Source organism: Leptosomus discolor, chromosome 1 (assembly GCF_034619465.1).
Source record: "Leptosomus discolor isolate bLepDis1 chromosome 1, bLepDis1.hap2, whole genome shotgun sequence".
Taxonomy (NCBI): Eukaryota; Metazoa; Chordata; class Aves; order Leptosomiformes; family Leptosomidae; genus Leptosomus; species Leptosomus discolor.
This window is the reverse complement of record NC_141391.1, coordinates 2,882,861-2,902,489: the sequence shown is the minus strand read 5'-3', so window position 1 is coordinate 2,902,489 and position 19,629 is coordinate 2,882,861. Positions and strand designations below refer to the sequence as shown.

The window sequence follows — 19,629 nt, the reverse complement described above, 5'->3', positions numbered from 1 at the left end:
GGGGAAAAAAAATTTTAACAGGAAAAACCAACAGAAAACCCTGTTGCTCTGATAACGCCTGGAGCGCGCCCGTAGCTCTTCACGTTACGCTGCTCCCCACCAGCGACTCCGTGTCGTGGACAGTCTCCTCCCGAGGCTCCTGTTCAAGCAGAACACAAGCTTTTTTGGGCAGCCAGATGTTCCGTATTAGCCCGGATCACAGGAGGTGCTGGAGGAGCAGCAATGCCTCCCCGATGAGGGAACACAGGTTCTGACTATCCGTGAAACCCAGCTGTCCCCCAGCCCCGCCGTACGCTGTTTTTCCAGCTGCGTGCCACCTTTTTGGGAAGGCGCGCGAAAAAGAACTGCAGCACCGCCTCCTGTGAAACGGGGTTTGGAGCCAACAGGGCAGGCGGGTCTTCCAGCAAACGCTCTTTGCCCGAATATTCACATTTGGATCAATATATGGGGCTGGTGAATAATAAGCCAAAGAGTTGAGGGGGGGAGGGTGGGCAGGGGAGGACGTTGCGGCTGGAATCGGGCCCGTAAAGGAAACCAACACAAAGGAGCCGTTAAGAGAAGACACACGAGAGATGAGCGATACTCATCAGCTTTATTTTATAAATACAGATGAGCTTTCCTGCAGCTACCAACATAGTTTTAACGTGTCACTTCCTATTCGATATTCGGGTTGTGCTGATTTTAAATGCCTGGCCAAGCAAGGACAAGCCAATGCTGTTGTGCTCGCTATAAAAATAGAGTGGGATACGATCTTCCAAAACTAATATTCTCAAAAATCTCAGGAATTCCTAGTGAGGGGAAGGGATGGCAACGAAATGTTTTCTCCACTTGAAGACATTTGCAGACGTTTAACAGCGTCACAGCGGCGCAGGCACTGACAGGCTCTTGACAGGTTGAAGCACGCTGTGATAGATCATCTCGCCTTCAAACCTGCTCTTTGTTTCTCTCCCACCACGCTGTTTTCTAAGTAGTTTAGGGGGAAGGGGGGAATAATCACAAAATCCACGAAGGGGGGTCTGTACGACCCCCCCGCCCCCCCATCCCCGCAGCAAGAAGTTTGCCGAGGAGCCCGAGGGTGCCGTCCCAATTCGCGCCACCTTCGCGACAGACAGACGTGGGGACAACTTAAGGCCTCCTCAGGACACATCCACCTCCAAGGACACCCAGAAATCGTGCGACAGAAATCAACCGTCGCGTTTGACGCAGTTCAGGGCTCCAGCAGGAACAGCCACACAACGGCAGGGAGGAAAATCAGACCTCGTTTGGGCGGGCAACCTGAGGAAACGCGCAGCTCAGGAAAAAGAAAAGAATTCCCAAATCCCACCGACGTTCCACGAACCTAATTCCATGCGTCGCTTCCTGGCTTCCCAACGGCTCTTTGGGTTCCTTGGAGAAGTCACCACTGCGCACAAGGTACCGTGCTCTCCGTTAGAGAGCAAGACGAGGTGCCTACCCACGGGTCTGGGCTGCTCCGAGCGTGCCCAACAGGCCCAGCGTTCCCCAATCTCACCTAAAATGGTCCTGCTATCAGAAGAGGGTAAGAGAGACTCACAGGACAGAGGACCTTATGGCCACTTCATGAGCAAGTGCTGCGCTTCCAGGTGTTCCCTTCTGGCCCTTGGGACGCCAAAGCACGGTGAGAATTTCCTACCCGCGTCTTCTCAAAGAGGACAGCAGCGCTTTAAGGGGCTGCAGCATCTCCTCTAGGGAAAAGCTTTTCATGAGGCTGGAACAGAGGAGATTCTTCAGGGGAGAAGATACTCGTGAACGTGTCCAACTTCACGCCCAAGTTTGCAGCCGGAATCACCTTCAGCATCTTACAGAGCAGAGGTCTCTGCTCCTGAGTGCTTCTATCTAGCAGCGAGACAGACCAAAGAGAATGAAATCACCGTAGAAAGGCTCAACCCAACAACTCAACCCCAGACAGGACCGTCAAAAGCCAACCGAAGAAGTGCGCATATCATTTTAATACAATCATGAAGGTGTCATCCGGCAAAATGCGTATTCTAGAGCAGTGCTATTGGCTCTCACGTACGTGTCTGGTTTTGACAACAGATAGTTGAGATTATGCATACCCACAGCTTAAAAAGTTAATTTAGGCTAGCCTTATGGTGAAGGGAGGAAAAAAAAAAAAGACTAGGTCATTGGTTCAAAAGAAAGCATAGACCAGGGAGGGGAAAAAAAAAAGCCAGGCAGGATGAAGTGGTTTTTATTCTGCTATATACTTTTATACTTAAGGGCTCACGACCGAGCCCCAGTTCTTGGGTATACAATACAGAAAGCAAGAGCAACGAAATCCGAACTGAAATCAATACCAGGAATCACAAAAATCGCTTTCCCGTTAGTGCAGCCGGACCCACGTGCCAGCGGTACCCTCCCTACCAGCCACCCGCGCCTCCCGCGCCCCGCTGGAAGCTTCTTCCTTGCAAGTACAGACGGTTAAAAGGGTATTTTCATTTCGATGCACCATGTCAAGTGCCTCCTTTCCACAGAGGGTGGAGCGATGCCGCAAACTCGCCAAATTCCGAAGCGCCGACTGCGTTTTCAGGCTGGGTTTTCAGGAAGACGCCTGGGAAGCGCCTCACGGCACGCTGGCCCCATGGGAGACCTTGAGGGGGGCAGTTAACCCCGCTCAGGTGGCGGTTAACCCCGCTCCTGAGGTCTCTAGTGATGAGGTCTGCGCCCAGCCGAAGCGGGGAAACGGCCAGGCAGAGATTTTGATACCAAACCTTAGAGGAGACTTAGTCCTCAAGGCTTCTGCTGGCAGGAACAGGGAGGATGGAGGAAAGGAGGGGCCAAAAGAAAAGGGAAAAAAAAAAAAAAAAGTCATTTCTGATTAATGAGGTGCAAGGAAACTGCAGATATCACACGGATGCTCCTTCTCTGACACCGCCAACTGAAGACCCACCAGCACAAACCAGAACTTCCAAGGCTACAGAGCACAGCCAGGAGAAAGCTGTCGGATTATAACAAATTCATGGTATTTCTGGAACACCGACTGCATTGCTCAGGGAGACATGGGAGTAGGTAAAGAGGTCTTACCATAAACGTACTTTTAAATTAACTTTTTTTTTTTCCTTCTGAAAAGGTTAAAATAAATTTAACTCTAAATAATAATTAAGAAATTAACAAATAATCACAGAAGGGCCTGAACAGCACTAGAAGCTGTTTCCAGGAGAGACTTTATAAGTGGATTCCAATGCCTAAAAAAAAAAAAATTCCAACAGATTATAAATACCAGACATAAGAGGGCTGGAAGCAGAATCAAAATTTACCTGGGCTGTGCATATACCATGACCCTGTGTCATCATGCTCAAGTCCATTTGTCTAACACCAGAGGAATAGCTTTAGCTTTTTTATTTATTTATTTTTATAATTAATATAAAGAATAAGTGCAATTTTATCTCTATTCCAGACACTGATTTCACCCCAACGTCTGCCATCAAATCCCTGCCCCAGCTCACTTGTCCGAACTTTTCCGTGGTCTGCGGAAGCTGGACATGTTTTCGTTCAGTGCATAGATCCTCCGAGAGAACTCCTCAAACTCCCCGAGGACTTGTTCATCGCACTCCACCGCCACGGCGTGCTCCACCGGGATGGAGTTAAAGTCTTCGAGCTGATCTCCCGGGCTGAACCCCGTCGCTTCCATCCCCATGATCTCCTCCGCTTGCTCCACGGTGCAGCAGAGGACGGGGCCGAGCGAAGGACGAAACTCACGGGGTTGCTCGGCGCTGGCGGCGCCGGAGCACTCACCGGGCAGGAACGCCCCGTTTATTGCACCAGTATGTCCTAGGAAAGGCTCCTGCCGGTCTTGGGGATTGTTTGGGCTCCCGTTTTCCCCGTTTAAGCTGCTGCACGTGTCCTCGCCTTTCTTGGTATTTCCTTTCGAGGAGTCCACAGAGGTATCCAAGGAAGAAGATATCGATCCAGGCTTTTTCTCCAACTCTCCTACGTGCGCCGCGACGGCCACAGGCTGCGTTAAAGCCGAGTTGTAACTGGGAGGAGGAGTTTTGTACTGTAGTCTTTCGTTCCCCGTGCTGGCTCGTTTTCGGAGTCCTTTATCCGGAGAAGGAAGCCCGCTGGAAAAGCCAATATCCAATCTGCCGAAGCTAGAGCTCTGTCTCTTTGGAACGGGGATTGCACTGGATGTGTGGTGTCGATCACTGCAGGAGGAGGGAAGGATAAATCACAGCTGTCAGGCACGCTCATGAGCAATACAGATGTTCAAGCGAAGGCTGAAGCAATTATTTTATCACAACTCCAGGCTCCGCTTAGGCCAACTGCTTGTATCCTCAAGTGCTAAAACCCCAAACGTGTTTAATGCTCTATGAACTACAGAAGACACCCCAGAGGACAGCTTTGCTGAGAACCAGGAAGATCGAGCAGGAACATTTACAAAGCTCTACGGTTTGAAGAGTCAGTCACCCAAGAAACCGCCGCACGATGTTAATTGCTACTGTTAACGCCATTTTACAGCATCGAGCTGGACTTTTATGAATTATTACTGTTGACCGTACATTTGTGTATTTACGGCCTGTAGTGGGCCACCATAAACTCTCCAAAATTCAGTAATAACGGCCGAATCCTCTACGAGAGGCTTCGTCCAACAGTGGACTTCCCAGACAGCTGCGCTGAGGAGAAAGAACACCCTCCCTTCGCTAGTTGCAGAGGATTATTTTTGCCGGATCTTCTGCCTTTCTGTGCCAAGCGTTCCAAAACTTTTTGGACCAACGTCTACCTCGGTTTCTTGAGGAACATGAACTAATCGAGCTTAATTTACAAGTCTGATTTTACTATTTCACACGGTTCCACCGACCACTTGCGCTGTCTCAGGTTCTGTGATTTGGAACACCCACTTTATGTCATCTGGGGTGCGTTACGTGAATTTTCTTTCCTTCACCAGCTTAATCTTTATCCAAATATAATCACCATCTCATATGCAAATAGTATGTTGTACATTAACTTAAGCAACTGGTTCATTTTCCTTCCAAATTTATAAAAAAAAATAAATACAGCTCTTACTGATCGGCTGAACATATAACCCCAAGATTCAGCTGCTGTCAGTATAAGCCTCCTTCACTAACTCCATTTAAAAGAACTCCTCCTGCTCAAGGCCTGATACATTTTGGGATCTGTCTTGCAGGGGAAAATCTTGGAAGAGCAGCTACGAGTAGCCCCAAGTCTGGATCCTTTTCCACATTATTATTTTTTTCGCTCCCCTTTGTAAACCAGATTAAGTGAGACTGCAAAAAGTCCCTCTGTGGAAAATAAGCATCCCCACGGGACAGCAGACGTGGAGTACTACTGCTCTTTCATTTCCTCTCCTCTCCTTCCTCCTCCCAGTCTGCCCCTCAATACACGTCCAGGGCTCCCTTTCTTCCATAAAACCCCCGAATTACATTAAGGAAAAGTCAATTTTCAGAATTCACAGCTGCAGACAGCGAGGCAGAGAGATAAGCGCCACCCATGCAGCTAGCAGCAAACCCAGCAACTTTCTGCTTAGGTTTCAGCTGCTGTTTCAGAGCTTTTTGATGCAAACTCTGCACAGCGGTCGCAGCGTCGTTTGGGGCGGTTCGGAGCGTTCTTAACAGAGGTGACAAACCAGAGAGCAGTATGTGCCACAGATGCTGGTGAGTGCTGCGTACGTGGCCTTGGAGACCAGCCCTCAAGTCCCTCACTGACCACAGCCTTTAAAATTCTTCACCCAATCCCTACACGATCAACCACTTTATTTTTAAAATGAGGTAATAGGACAAACACAAGAATCTGAGGCGGGACACTTGTGAACTTTACTTGGGCAATGTGCGCTGCAGGCAGATCGGGGATGGTTTGTTTTGCCCTCCCCTCAGCTCAGTGCTTTCTCCGGATTCAGAAAATTAATGAATACGTCTTTGATTAGATTCTGTTTATCTTAAATCTTAGCTAAGACGCTTTTCCACATCCCTTCTAGGTTTCCTGAATCTTCCTTGAGAAAGGGCACAGGAAAGAGAGTGCTATGTTTTCAGCTTTAACAGCAAACTGCAGCAAAACAAGGTACTTTGCTCTGTATCAAGCTATTAGAAACTTTCCAATTAAATGGTTAAGTTTTAGGAATTTACCCAAATTCCAAGATGCACGTATATTCACAAAGCCAGGTAACATTCAGGACACTTCTCTGGGTCCAAGGGCGCATCATTCTCTGTTTACATGAGCTAACTCCCCACGGACAAGTGGTAACTGGTTACTACAGATCACCGTTCAAATTCTAAGACACTTTGCAACGAGGTAGATGGTGCTTTTCAGTGCAAGATATCGAAGGTTTTGCTGGTTTGTTCCCATTCCAGATGGGCAGAGCTGAGTTACCTCCCTTCTACTTGGACAAGATAGCACGTAACGTGGTGATGTGCACATCAAAGATGCAGTAAGATGCATGTCCCACCCTGAGGCACAGAAACACGGACAAGCAGTGGCTGGGTACTGCGGGACCGGGCAGGAAAGGCCTCCCTCCTCCCCTCTTCCTTACAAAACCGAGCCCAAAGCACAGGCTGGGACCAGTCTTGCTGCTAAGAGGAGCCTAAGCCTGCCACGAGTCTTGAGGATTACAAATGGGAGCCTCCAGGCAGGAGAGCTACGAGCTTTGTGCTACAAGGGCTTGGATGTGAGCGCTGGGGTGATCCATCGCTTTGGGGCTCTAAAGAGAGACAGGCAAAAAAAGGAGAGCTGGGTTCTGTGCTCAGTCCAGTATTTTAGGTTGGGGGGGGGGGGGGGGGAACCCCACGACAAACCCTGTTGCTGAAGTTTGTTTTGTTTTGTTTGCACTGTATTGTCAGGTCAAGATCCAAAAGGCAACACACTTGATTTTGCAGCTCTGGAATGAGCTATATAAAATGTGTTCCTGTTTGGAAAACCAGTTGCCTGGTACCACCTAAGACAGCGAGCACGGAGGCAGCTCAAGAAGAAGGTGGGGTGCAAGAGAACGCCCTTCTCATACAAGCTCCATTTCAAACTCAAAGGCCATTTATTGCCACCCCTTTCCAAAAGAAAAGGGCTGCTCCCAGAAAGGGTTCCAGTATTACCTTCCCTGCAACCATAATGCTAAAATTCATGTTTCTATCAAGATGTCAGCGATGAGTCAAATGGGAAGCTATTCCTGCTGAACTGGAGCCCAGGAGGGCTGCAGATTCCAGAGAAACAACCCCACGCATTCGAAATAAGAAAAAAAAGCAAGACTAGGAATAATCCAAGGGGCACAGGCAGAAAAGGATAACTCTTTTCGCCCCAAAATTACAACAGAGGGCAGATGCATAGATGTAGCGTGTTAGTTGTTCTGCAGACAGTCTGGGTCCAGGTTCACCAGGGGACTTCAGCAGTGACAGCTGGAACAGCCCACAGGCTGCAGAAGTCCCGGTACAAGATGCCTGTATCGTTTGCAAGGTAAAGGAAGAGTCTGACGTCAAAGCATGTCACGGGTTGAGGCTGGGCGGGCCACTAAGGAATGACAGACGGTCTCTACAAACCCCTCTCCCCTCCCAAAAGGGAAGAGGAGAGAGAACAAGGGAGAGAGACTTTACGGTTTGGAAAAGAAACTGAAACAGCTTTAATGGAACAGTAACAATAAAGAAAAGATAATAACAAGGGAATAATGAAATCTCTACAATATGTACAAATAGATACAGCACCAATACCGAACCCAACTGCCCCCACCCCGATGACGACCCGTCCCCCCCACGCTGCAGGGCTGGCACTGGGGCAGTCCCAGGCTGGACTGGGCAGCAGACAGGGACGGGAGGCAAGAGCTGGGCTCAGGCCCTGGATTCAGGGACGCACGGGGCGGGATGGACGACAGAAGGACAGACAGAGCCCTCCTCAGGTGTCGCCACCGAAGGAGAGAGCTTGACCCTGGGGACCCCTCAGCTTTGCACTGACCGTGCCGTCCGTGGGGTGGAACACTCGGTGGGTCAGGTTTGGGTCCCCTGGCCGGTTGGCTCCTCCCTGCAGGGGCGGCCTTTTTCGGGCTGGGGACCCTTTTCCCTCCCGCAGCCCAACACGGGCACAAGACTCAGCAGTGACCTTGGTGGCTCCAAGAACCAGTCCCAGGCAGGGCCTCTCTGCAGCCCATCCCTTGGGGCTGGCTGTGACCCTCAGGGGTTGGCACTGCTGGGAGCAGTCCCTGGCTGGGGACACGTGCTGCTGGTTCAGACAGGGCCGTCAGTTGGGGGGGAATGAACTGAAAAGTTAAAGCACTGAAGCAGAATTAGTTCTGGTTTAGCCCAAACCAGGACAAAGCATCAGATTTGCAACACCCCGTCTAGCAGCGAGGGCTTCCTATCTCCTGATCTAGGCACAACGACAAGAAGGGTTTATAGGGAATTCTGCCCTTTCTCTGGATTCTGTTCAACCCTCCGCAGGCTGGAACAGGCATTTCCAAGATTAAAATCTAATCCAGGAAGAATTTCGAGCTGTACCTTGTGGACTGAAGTACAGATGAGTGTTTCTCAAAACAGCCACAAGGCTATCTACTCCTCAAGCAATGCTTTAGTGATGAAAGCTCTTGCCTGCAACGTGAGCAGTCAGAAAAGGGCCCAGACCAGTTGCACAGTGGCCTGAACACCACCCACAGACCGCTCTGGAGCGGGCCCTCCATTGAATACATCGCCTTGCAGCACAAGACGCAAGATCTCACAAGAGGAAGAGCCGTGTCAGACGAGGAGGACACGCCGGGAAAGAAGGGCAGAAGGCAATCCTAAGGTTGAACCCTGCCTCCTGAAGCGGCAGAAGGGCGCCGTGACGCCCAACGCGAGTGAGCTCCAAGTCAAGGCAAAGGCCACCCGAACAAGTCATACCTGCTGCTCTTATTTGTTGGGCTGGACTGTGCTTCAAACTCACTCAAACTAATTCCTCTTAGACCAGACTCTTTAAAGGGCAAGGACTCAAGTATGGCGTGAGGCTGCCTAATTCACAAACCCCAAATTACCTTCAGCAAGCGCCGAGCGGCCCGATTTAGGCACTAGAGGAAATTTTCTACGCAGCAGAAGAAAGCAGCAGCAGAAATGTTAAGTGTTGGAGTAAACCAGCGTGAAAACTGTGGTATCTAATTAGCTCGAGAGAAGCAGCTTTACAAACTCCTCTGGCGGGCGTGTAAATTTAAGTTCCTCCTGAAGAGAAACACGCCTGAATTCCTTTGTAAATCGAGGCCTTACAGGCAAATGGGTGAGAAATTAATTAGTTTGCAGGACCAGGAGAGTTTTTAAAGAGTTTGTTATGACAAGGCTATTCAAGCTAACACGTTATGTATGCCTGAACAATACCTCTTTAGTCCAGCAGCCAAAACAAATCTTCCCTTCCTTAGTAAGCTGAACTGGCAGAATGATCTATACTAAGTGATCTAACAGCCTCCACGTAGCAGCAATACAAAGCTAATCTCCCTCGTCTACAAAATAACTTCCCAGTTAATAGAGTACATCAGGGCTGCCCCATAGGGCAGTAAAGCAGGAATGATGTTCATTTATCATGCAAGCGTTTAAACTAATGAATTAGAACAAAAAGCACTGGCAGCCAGGTTCCTTAAGCTACACGCCATGAAATGGACCTTACTTAAGGCTGCAAAACCAGGGTTTAAGCTGCTGGAGGCAGATGCAAGGCAGATTTCTGAAACTGTCCACTGCTGCCAATAAACATGACTAGGATGGGTTTAGCTTCAGTCAGGAATAGAGACGGGGAGAACAGCCCAAATCTGAGAAAGCAGGAGTGAAGTCAACAGAATGGCGTAACTGCTCAACAAATGTGATCTAAGGTGTTTAGATAAAAGTAAATACGCATGAAGGACGTTGGAGATCAGCCATCTAAGAGTTCATTGCCTAGGCTCCTTCCACAGTCACTGCGGAGAGAAAATGAGCTCTGGAGAGAAGGGTGGGCAATACCCTCTCGACGGCCATTTACGATCAGTGGGGCAATCACCCTCGCAAGATGCCTCTTCTTGACCACAGGGGCAGCCTAGGCAACTAGTTTAGGCGGCACAACGGGTGTCTAGAAGGCAGCATGAGAGGATGGGGAGCTCTCTGTAAACTTTTAAGTAGAACAATGGTCGTAGTCTCACAGGCAAGTAAAACAAAAACAAAATGGCTCTAGGCACGTAATCGCTTAACCCACTGTAAACGGGTCTTTTCCTGTTCCACCACCTCCCTCCAGGTGAGAATGAGAAGCCAAACCGAGGTTTTGGTTCAAAAGTAATCTTTACAGAGAGGCACGGAGCTCAGAAATATTAGGTTGCCATTAATCTTCATGAAAACAAGCAGCTGACGGAGCGTCTCTATTCCATTTGCGTCTTCCTTGAGGAGAAAGCTGTACCGTTACCAGAATTCACAGCCCTGCATCAAGGCAAAGTCCAAAGAAAGAGACGCTTTATCAGCTTCACAGCTCATGGAATTAATAAAACATACTAAAAAAGCAAGTCACATTAGAAAACTATCCTTTAATTGCCCAGAAACTTGAGAGACTGCGAGGTATCGTCACCAGTGAAAAGGGTCTGGCTTGCGGGAGCGCAGCCCTTCGCTCTAAGGCCCAACCTTGACCTGAAGTACCAGGGTTGAGCTGGTTCAGCTTCCAGCCACAATTACTTGGTCAGTCTTCTGAGACAGCAAGCAGATGTGGACACCTGGCCAAAAAAAAAAAAACCGGCCGGCGACTCGCAGAGTGCAAAAACTGATCTGGTGAACTGTCATCAGGCCCTTAATGACTTTTAGTCATCAAGTTGGATGAGACTAGAACTGCTTACGTATAGGAGTACGTATAGTTCCTCTCAGGAAGCAGGATTTCTAAATTTATTAAAAAAAAAAAAAGAAGAGAAACCTCAGATTTATGGGTCATTATAGATAAGAGAATTACATCATCACCAATCTCAATGTTTCAATTGCATCCAAATCTCAAAAGCCAACTCCTAACAGTCTAACTTCAGCTGTAAGCTTTACTGGCAGCAAAATTATAAAGTAGCTGTCTTCTCCTCCCAAAAAATGCTAGTTTTTGCTAGTTAATAATTAGTCCATCTGGGCATTCTTACAGACCTAAGGCACAAGAGACAGACTCCATGCTGGAACAGGCAAGAGAAAGCGACCAAAGTAGGACACGAACGTTTCTAAAGTTATTTTCTTAGTGAACAGATTCTGTTTGCAGTTTTGATTAAAAAAGTTTCTTCAGTCGGATTCACTCGTGATCATTTACTCTGTCTGCGAGGGGCTCGGAGAAACTGTAAAGGAGTACGAGAGACAGAACACAATTTGCAGGCTCAAATATGTATCTTTTCCTCCCCACAAAATGTTTCCTCTGAGGAACATTAGTGGATCACAGCTGGTCAAAATACTAAATCTTGATGGTCTGGCCAAAAGCCAAAATCCACAGCTACAGCTCTTTGGTATGAGAATACTTTTAAAAAAAAAAAAAAACCACCCCAAACTTAAACACCATTTGATCTTTTTTGTTGCAAACTATGACCTCATGGCAGTCAGAACGCTAAATGAAGGTGTTTAAGTTGGTTTATAGCCATCCGAGATGTTTGAAGCTCCAGGCGCAGCTCCGAGCCAATATCATGTCAACTCTGCTAAAAAGCAATAATAGTTTCACACCTTCTTAGAGATTACTGGTTAAATAACGCACAATAGTGACAGGGCTGCAAAGGGAGGCTGCCAATATGAAATTAAGGTGAAATTGCGTCTTTTGGCAGCTAAGAAATTCTGACACACAGGGGTTTTGGGGGGTTTTTTTAAAAGAAAAATTCTTCATAAATTCAGCTACCAGAGCGTTCTGAACTCAAACATGAAGTTTTAGACTCCTCTTGAATCTAGCAGCGTATGAATCAAGACATACCTTCGAAACACAAATTTCAGCCTTGGCACACAAGCGTTTTCCAGTAAAGCTTTCGAACGCAGGCTCGAAAGGACATCTCCCTGACAAGGCCTTCAGAAGGAGTATCTCATGTTTGCCAGCATTAGATAAGGCTATGGTCTAATCTGTTCACCAGGAGAAAGTCTCCTTCTCACTGGACTGCTCCAGTTTGCAGTGTGCTCTTTACTCGCCATTAATAATTACAAATACAACCCCTCAAGAGTTAGAGAGAGTAAATACAATTAAGCTGAAGGATAGGAGAGAGAATGAAAGAGTCTCTTGATTTAATGCAACCATGACCTAAAGAGCCTGACTTCTGAAAGATAAAGCTGAACATGCAAAAAAGGAATAAAGCAATGCTCAAAACGTACAGGCTGTGCAGAAGCAGAGATTTGGTCTCAAAAAGCTGGGATAAACTGCACACTCGGAAGAAAAATAATTTAAGAGAACAACCGCATAGGGCCTTCTGCATCAGCAAAAGCTCATCTTAAAAACGAGCTGCTTTTCTGGAAGCCAGCGAGACTCTAGGACTAAAAAACTGGAAACAGAGACAATTATTCCCAAAAGGAAAGAGAAAAGATTGGGGGGGAGCACAACTAAGACAGCCTAAATCAACAACAACTCTGGCTCATCATCTTTCAACCGAGGAGTCAGCACCCAGCTCTGACACCAGAACAGTAAGTGTTTGCAGCTCTGTAGCCTCCACGTGCAGGCACCAACAGATCTTGGTTTCACCCACGTACAGCACCAATAATATTGTGCAGCAGGGGGAAGGGGGAAGAAAAGTAAACAACAGCAGAATATAGGTGCCAGGAGAGATACGAAGCCGGATGCGGAGCTTGTAGGCCTGCAAGCTTGCCGCGATAAATCGCGCGCGTTGGGATGTGAAAACACGTATTAATCCTTTAACTGTCACGCCTGAAAACCCAAAACAACACCCATCTCACCAGGCAGAGAAATCCGGCAGCACCGCAGTTAAACCTTGGGGCAAAGGCACCGGACGCGGCAGAACTTCAGAGCTCACCTGAGCTCACGGAAGCCTCAAGCAGAGACTTCAAAGAGGACTGCCAAACTCGGGCTGAGAGAAGGTATGAAACAAGTGGGCTCTTCCACGGAAGTTATGAGGGTTTTTTTGGTTAGTTGGTTTTAATCTGAAGGAGTGAAGAAACTCATTTGTGCTCAAGTCTAAATTGATGCTTATCGAGAAAGAGGTGAAGACGGAAATAACGAGGTATTTCTGTTACCCTGAATATCCAGGGGGTTCAGTTCCATTCCAGACTGCAGAGAAACACAGATGTCTCCGGTGAAAAGCAAAAACGAGGACAATGCATGGGCTCGGAGTTAAAACCAGCCCCGTTCAAAGAGAAACCAAATTCAGTGTAAGCGTTGGTTTTTACCAGGGTGACTGTGATTCGACAGAACCTAAATTCAGCAAAACCCAGCTACAGCGCTCAGAAAGGGAACCGAAGACCTGCAGCCACAAAACCAAACAATCCAGGCAGTGCAAGGGAATCTGTAGATAAGAAAAACCCATCACTGCCTCGTACATCCCTGCGCTCATCCTGCAAACGAAGGATAACCTGGAAACGCTTCACTGACTACAGTTTGTGGCAGAGGGTAGCAGACGACTCACCTACGGTATTCCCCAAAACAACACATTCCTTCAAATCTTCATTTTAACAGCTGGCGGCTTTTATGCTTGTTTAAAATATATGTAACCAGATATTATCCACAAGACAGAGGGCATCTGTGCTCTGCTACGTGTGTGCTCAACTGCAATGCCCTCCTAGGAAAGCCTAGCCAGCTCTCCCCGTGAGCCAGACTCCCTGCAAAGCCTCATTTCCATTTATATTATTAGGAAGTACCAAGAAGCATTGTTTAGAATCATTAGCCTTAAAAAAAAAAATGTTAAAAATGAACAACTATTCATACAGGTTTTGGAGGTGAGAAGGAAATGAGGCATAGACATTCACGGGGGGGTGAAGGAGGGAATGTGATACTCCCAGAGAACTAGGCTTAATATTCCTACTTGTTTTGAAATATTATCCAGCCAAAAAATGTGTTTTGTCTTGCTAATGACTGTGTACCACCTATAGGAAAAAAAAAAAAGCAACCCTGGCTGTAGGATGGCAAAAGCTCTAGGGCATAACTAAAGCTTCCACTATCCCTGGCCAGAATAAAGCTGCACAAGGGACCGAGCTTCCTTCTCTCAGGGCCTGTTTGTTCCCCCTGTTTTGTTGGCCGAGTTGAATTACCATCAGGCAACGCTTTATACAGTATTGCTCAAAGATGGTACTTTTTCTACCCCTGTACTTCTTTTCCGTGGCCAAGGCTCTCCTCCAACAATCACTTCGAGTTCACATGGATCAGCATTTCTGTGCAGGGAAGGAAAGATGACAGAGGCAAAGAGCGGCACAGAAATCAGGGCTGGCAAGGGCTGTGGCGTGATGACATCCCGCAGGATTTTCATCACCGTTACCCGCCGAAGTAGAATTTTAGGTCCCAAAGGTTTGCTCTGTGGAGCTGTGCTACTCCGAGGCACCAACCCTGCCTTCTCATGTCCACGTGGAGCAGTAACAGAAAGCTCGGTTTCGTTTTTGCACAAAAGGATGCCTGATCACACACTGTCTTGGGCGCTGATGCGCCGCTCTCCCCACGCTCGGCATAGCGCAGGAAAAAATAATTTTAAAAAAAAGAAAGTCTTTGCAACATTTTAGGACCCTACTAAAATACAGCATTAAGAATGCTGCTGGAGTAGTAAAATCCTTCAAAAGTTACAGAACTGGGTGCGTAAGGGAAGGCTGTGCATCAGCAGTTTGCTGGGTTTCAACCCCAAACTATTTAGCACGCACCACTTTCTCTGCATTCATTTCGGACGGGTATTTCCAACCCTACAAAAACCCACCTTGGGCTACGCTGCCTCTACCCCCATCCCGTCACGCAGCGTGGCAAGAGACGAGGCCGCGCTGGGCTAACAAAGGCTTTGCTCCTCCTGCTGGTTGGACGGGTGAGGACTTCAGATATAACGTGAACAGCTCTAGAAAGCTCTGACTCCGCTGCTAAAGGAGGGCCAGGGCCGGGATGGTTAGCATCATTTCACATCAGATTTGAAAACTAGTTCAAGCCTGGTTTGGAGTCTCCCCTAAAAGTCATATACTAGCCCCAAAAGATTAAGGTTTGGGCATTAGTGCTTTGTTGTTCGCGCTCTCATTAGGAATAATTAGTTTCCATCAGGAAGACTGGAAGCACTCCTTCACCTCCATTTAGCATAGTATGTGCCAGAAGAAATTATTTCTCAGACCAAGCGAAGCAGCGAGGGAGTCTGTGTCCCATCACCAGAGGATCTGGCAGCAAAACCTGGTGGGGTTACCTCAGGCTGGGTATTTTGGGGTACCCAGGGCATCTGCATGGGGCCAGGTAGGACACGGGGACCACACAAGGCCTGTGCAACTTTGGAGCAGGGAATAATTTAACCTAGGGATCGTAAAACGGCACAACGCAACGTTTGGGTGGGATTCAGGCACCCAAAGGGTGATGATGAGAATGCAGGACAAAATAATTGCTTCAGGTCAGAGGCTGCATGAGCGCACACAGTTCAGAGACCACGAATTAAAAAAAAAAAAATGAGAATGCAAAGCATCTGACGCCTGCAGAAACACACTTGCTAGTGAATTACGCCTTCCACGCTTAGTAAAGTTTATCTCAGGGGGTTTGAGGAGAGCGGGTGAAGCCTCACGCTCAAACAACTGCTGCAAGACAAGCCTACGCTAACTTCAGTCCTGTAACAAGGAAACCAGACCGCTTTGATTTTCTGCACAGACAGTGGGGAGCAAGCCTGGATCCTCCGGAGCGAATCAGGACAGGAGCACTCAAGATTCCCCTGGGAGGTTCCTACAACCTTCAGTTCCTTATTAACGTAGCCTCCCATTCAGCAACGGCGACAGATTTTCAGCAGCAGCAATTAAACTCAACGCAAACCGTGTCGACTAGAATTCAGATCCCCAGGCAGCTCCCTCGAATCACACGTTTAAAGCAATGGGAAGCCAGGTACTGATCAGGCTAAGGCCTGTTCTGCTAAGGTGGTTATGCCTTTCTACCCTCCTGGACTATCACAATAAGAAGATGCATTTGCTACCAAGCCTTAGATACAGTCTGAAGAGAACAATTATTTCGCCTCCCTCTAGTGAAGAACACTGTTCATTCTTCCCCCCCCCCTGCTCCTTACACCTCAGAGAAGCATTGCAGGCCCATCATATGGAAAATACTATAAAAGCAAAAGAAAATTGTAGCATATTGTGGAGATTCACACGGTCTGTATTTTGGGAAAGTCACAATCTTCCCTGAGCACGTTTAACTCTCGTAAAGAGGAGCTGCTTGTTTGTGAAAAGTCCTTAGATCTAAATCCCTTGTAGCACCCACCTCTTTAATCACAGGCAAAAATACTCACCACCTAACCATCAGCCCAAGCTCCATGAAGTTTTTCAGGTTAGGAAGAGTTTGCCGTAGATCTGGAGTACTCAGCCCATGTTGGTATCTAAGCTACAAGAACAGGAAAAAAAAAAAAGGAAATCAGCACCGCCTTCCAAATCCCAGATTCCAACGAACAGAACGTTATGGTCAGTTAATTTACTAGGTTTTCAAAGAAAACGCAGGCTAATCAAGCAGTTCCAAGAGATCTGTTCCTCTTAAGGAAATGTTCCATTTAATACTCATAACCACATATTAGCAAAACCCACCCAAGCACAGGGACAAAATAATCAGTCAATCTGACGGTTTAACCTCATTACACTTTTTCCATTTCCTATCTGTAACAGGAGAGCAGCCTCACAGCTTCATCAAAATACAGTCATTAAGTGAAAAGACCGAATTTCAACACAACGTTCCGTATTTACCGATTTATTTGTGTGCAAGAATCATCTGTCATCCTGAGCGTATCCATGTATGCTGGAGCCAGTGGTGGAATTATCCCATTAATATCAACTACTAACAGCACATAGTGTCACACAACTGACCCAGCTCGGTGTTCCTTATGCAGTTTACATCAACATTTAAACTGCTGCTATCATTCTCATAATTAAACCCAGCGTTCAAGTGCCAGGTAGCTAAGAGAAAGGCTTCAAACACTGATTTTAACCCAAATATTAACTCCTTTATGAAGGGACTCAATACACTGGCTCCCTGCAAACCACAGCTCGCTTTTACCCTCAGATTATCAAATGAAGTACACGTGACACAACTGTCACTGCTGGTAATTACAAACTCCTTATTTAAGAAATCCCCAAACTAAAAACAACCTCTGAAGAAAACAGCCCCTGGAGAGGACAAAGTCTTTCTTTCAAGTTTGAATCTCAAAACTTCAGGGAAATTTATCCCTCATGCGGTTAAAATACGTTAAAAAGAAAAATCCCCAAATTCCAGCATCTTTAAGATTGTGGGAATGAAGCAGCGTGAGCTTAAGGAGCAGTTCTCAGCAGGCGTCAACACCCTCTGGAAGTCACAGCGAGCCTCCGGTAGGCACACACAGTAACTGCACAGGTTTGATGCCGACGGAGCTACTTGCTGAAACACGGAACAAGCCCGCTGTCCCAGGTTACAGTGTAAAATGTGCCAAAAGGAGAAAAAAAAAGTATTCTATTACCGTCTTCAGGAGCTGTTGAGACCAGGTGGGGCGGTGCTCCCTGCCTCCCCCCTCTGGACCATCTCCTGTTCATGGGCACAACAATGCCTTATCGCCTGACCCATCGATAACTCGCTCCTGGGCTATCTCCTGTTCATGGCCCATCAAGGAACTGCCTCACGACTCCCCATCCCATGGTGAGATGCTCCGCCCGGGGGGAAGGAGCCAAGCAGTCCATGCCAAATAAAAACGGAGATCTCCAACACCCTAGCAGCCTTCTTCCACTGGATTCCCAGAGGAGCTTTTCCCCCCACTGGAGTTCCAGAGGACAAGAGCTACCTACCTACCACTGGACCTTCGGAGGAAGACCAGACCCTTTTACCTGATTGCTGCTTCCACAGAACTACACCCATCGCTTCAGGAGGACTGCAGCCAGCATCTTATCGGACTGCTACTGCCACCCTAACAGGGGGTCAGGTTGTATTCCTGACTCTGTCAGTGTAAACCAGGGGGTTGGGTTTTTTTTCTGCGTTGTGGTTTTTCTTTTTTATATATATATATATATATATATATATATATGTAAAGAACTGTTATTCCTATTCCCCATATCTTTGCCTGAAGGCCCGTTGATTTCAAAATTATAATAATTTGGAGGGAAGGGGGTTGCACTTTCCATTTCAAGGGAGGCTCCTGCCTTCCTCCGCAGACACCTGCCTTTCAAACCAAGACACCCGCTCAAAGTTAAATTTGTTCTTCAGAATTACACACCTGCTTCCATAATTCATGAAAGTAAGGTGTAGGCAAGCATCCTCTAAGAAAGATTCCTGACTTCTCCCGACCAACGGACCACTCAGTTTTTCACAGAAAAAGACTTGAAACTGGGAATGATTTCTACGCTTGTCTGAGTTTTAGAAAGAAAAATTGCTTTGGAAGGAAAAAAAAAAAAAATAATCATCCTCAGTACTTCATTGTACAACAGGAGGCCATTTATTACACAGTTTATTATTTCCATATGGACACAGCCAAGTCATATGGTGGGCTTGGCTTCATATTTTCTGCTACAGTGACAGAACCTGGATTAAGACAACCATACAATATAAATTACTGAACGATCACCACATTCTCCTGATGGGATTACAGTGGATTTGGTTAACCAAGGAACTAGCCTGGGGCAAAAGAAATAAAAAAGAAAAAAAAAAAGCGCCAAATCAAAACCATTACATTTGTTCCTCCTACTACAATCAAATGTTCGCAGAATACCCCTTTTTACAGTCATCCTTAAATTCTAAGGTTTCAGAGCATGAAACGAATTGGATTAAGGGATCCCTCCCCTTCCAACAGCCAAGACCAGAGGCATGCGTGCGAGACTCGTACCCAAACATGAGCAAAACCAGTTTCTGCTAAAACACATTTTCATACTGCAAACAGTAGAGACGCACAGTAAGCGAAGTTAGGATGTAAGCTCCAGAAAAAACACGATAGAACTTTATAAACTGCCCTCTGTTTTGGCTTTGTAAGAGCTTACAGAGCAATATCGCCTCGTGTGTCTGTATCAGCACAAGCTGATAACGATGTACTTACGAAACAAACCTACAAGTAAACCCAGAGGCTGCTGAAAAACGCATCTGCCTTCTAGTGACAGGGAAAAAAAAAAAAAACCAACCTCAGCTGAAGCATCACGGCCACGAGCCGCTTCCCAGGTTTTAGTCTGCTTCCAAAATTACCTCCCCACGAACGCAACGAGGTTCCCTCCGACTTCGCAGAGGTCTGCGGTAGGCTCGCGCACCCCCAAAAAGCAACCTCTGCACCTCCGCCGAGTGAGAGAGCCCACGACACGGACAGCACACAGCAAACGGGAGCTTGGACGGAGCGGGGGGAAAGAGAGATTTCTCTTTTACTTACAGGAGCAGAACTCCTCTTCCTCCTGCTCTTACCCTCTGCATCACTAGTAAGGACTGGGGCTTTTTTCCCCCCCAAACCACCAAACATTTCTCATACACCTTCCCTTAAGTTCCCTATGTTGTAACAGCCAACACCGCACGCACAGGGGTGGTTACTACACCTCAAGAAATAAACCGTGAGACACTGAACAGCAGCAATAACCGTCCCCTGGGCCGGCAGGATTCGTACAAGTACCCTTTGACACCAAAATCATT

General features: G+C 47.2%; 1 protein-coding gene across 1 annotated transcript in view; it reads right to left on the bottom strand.

Annotated features, from left to right (window-relative positions):
• Positions 1–3,342: 3,342 nt before the first annotated feature.
• Positions 3,343–19,629, bottom strand: part of UVRAG (UV radiation resistance associated) — a 98,865-nt gene continuing 82,578 nt past the window's right edge. Inside the window, exons 14-15 of the mRNA XM_086481634.1 lie at positions 16,304–16,395; positions 3,343–4,163 (exon numbers count right to left, since the gene is read on the bottom strand). Of these exons, the coding sequence (XP_086337760.1) occupies positions 3,461–4,163; positions 16,304–16,395 (795 nt within the window). The 3' untranslated portion in view covers positions 3,343–3,460. The remainder of the gene's footprint in view (positions 4,164–16,303; positions 16,396–19,629) is intronic.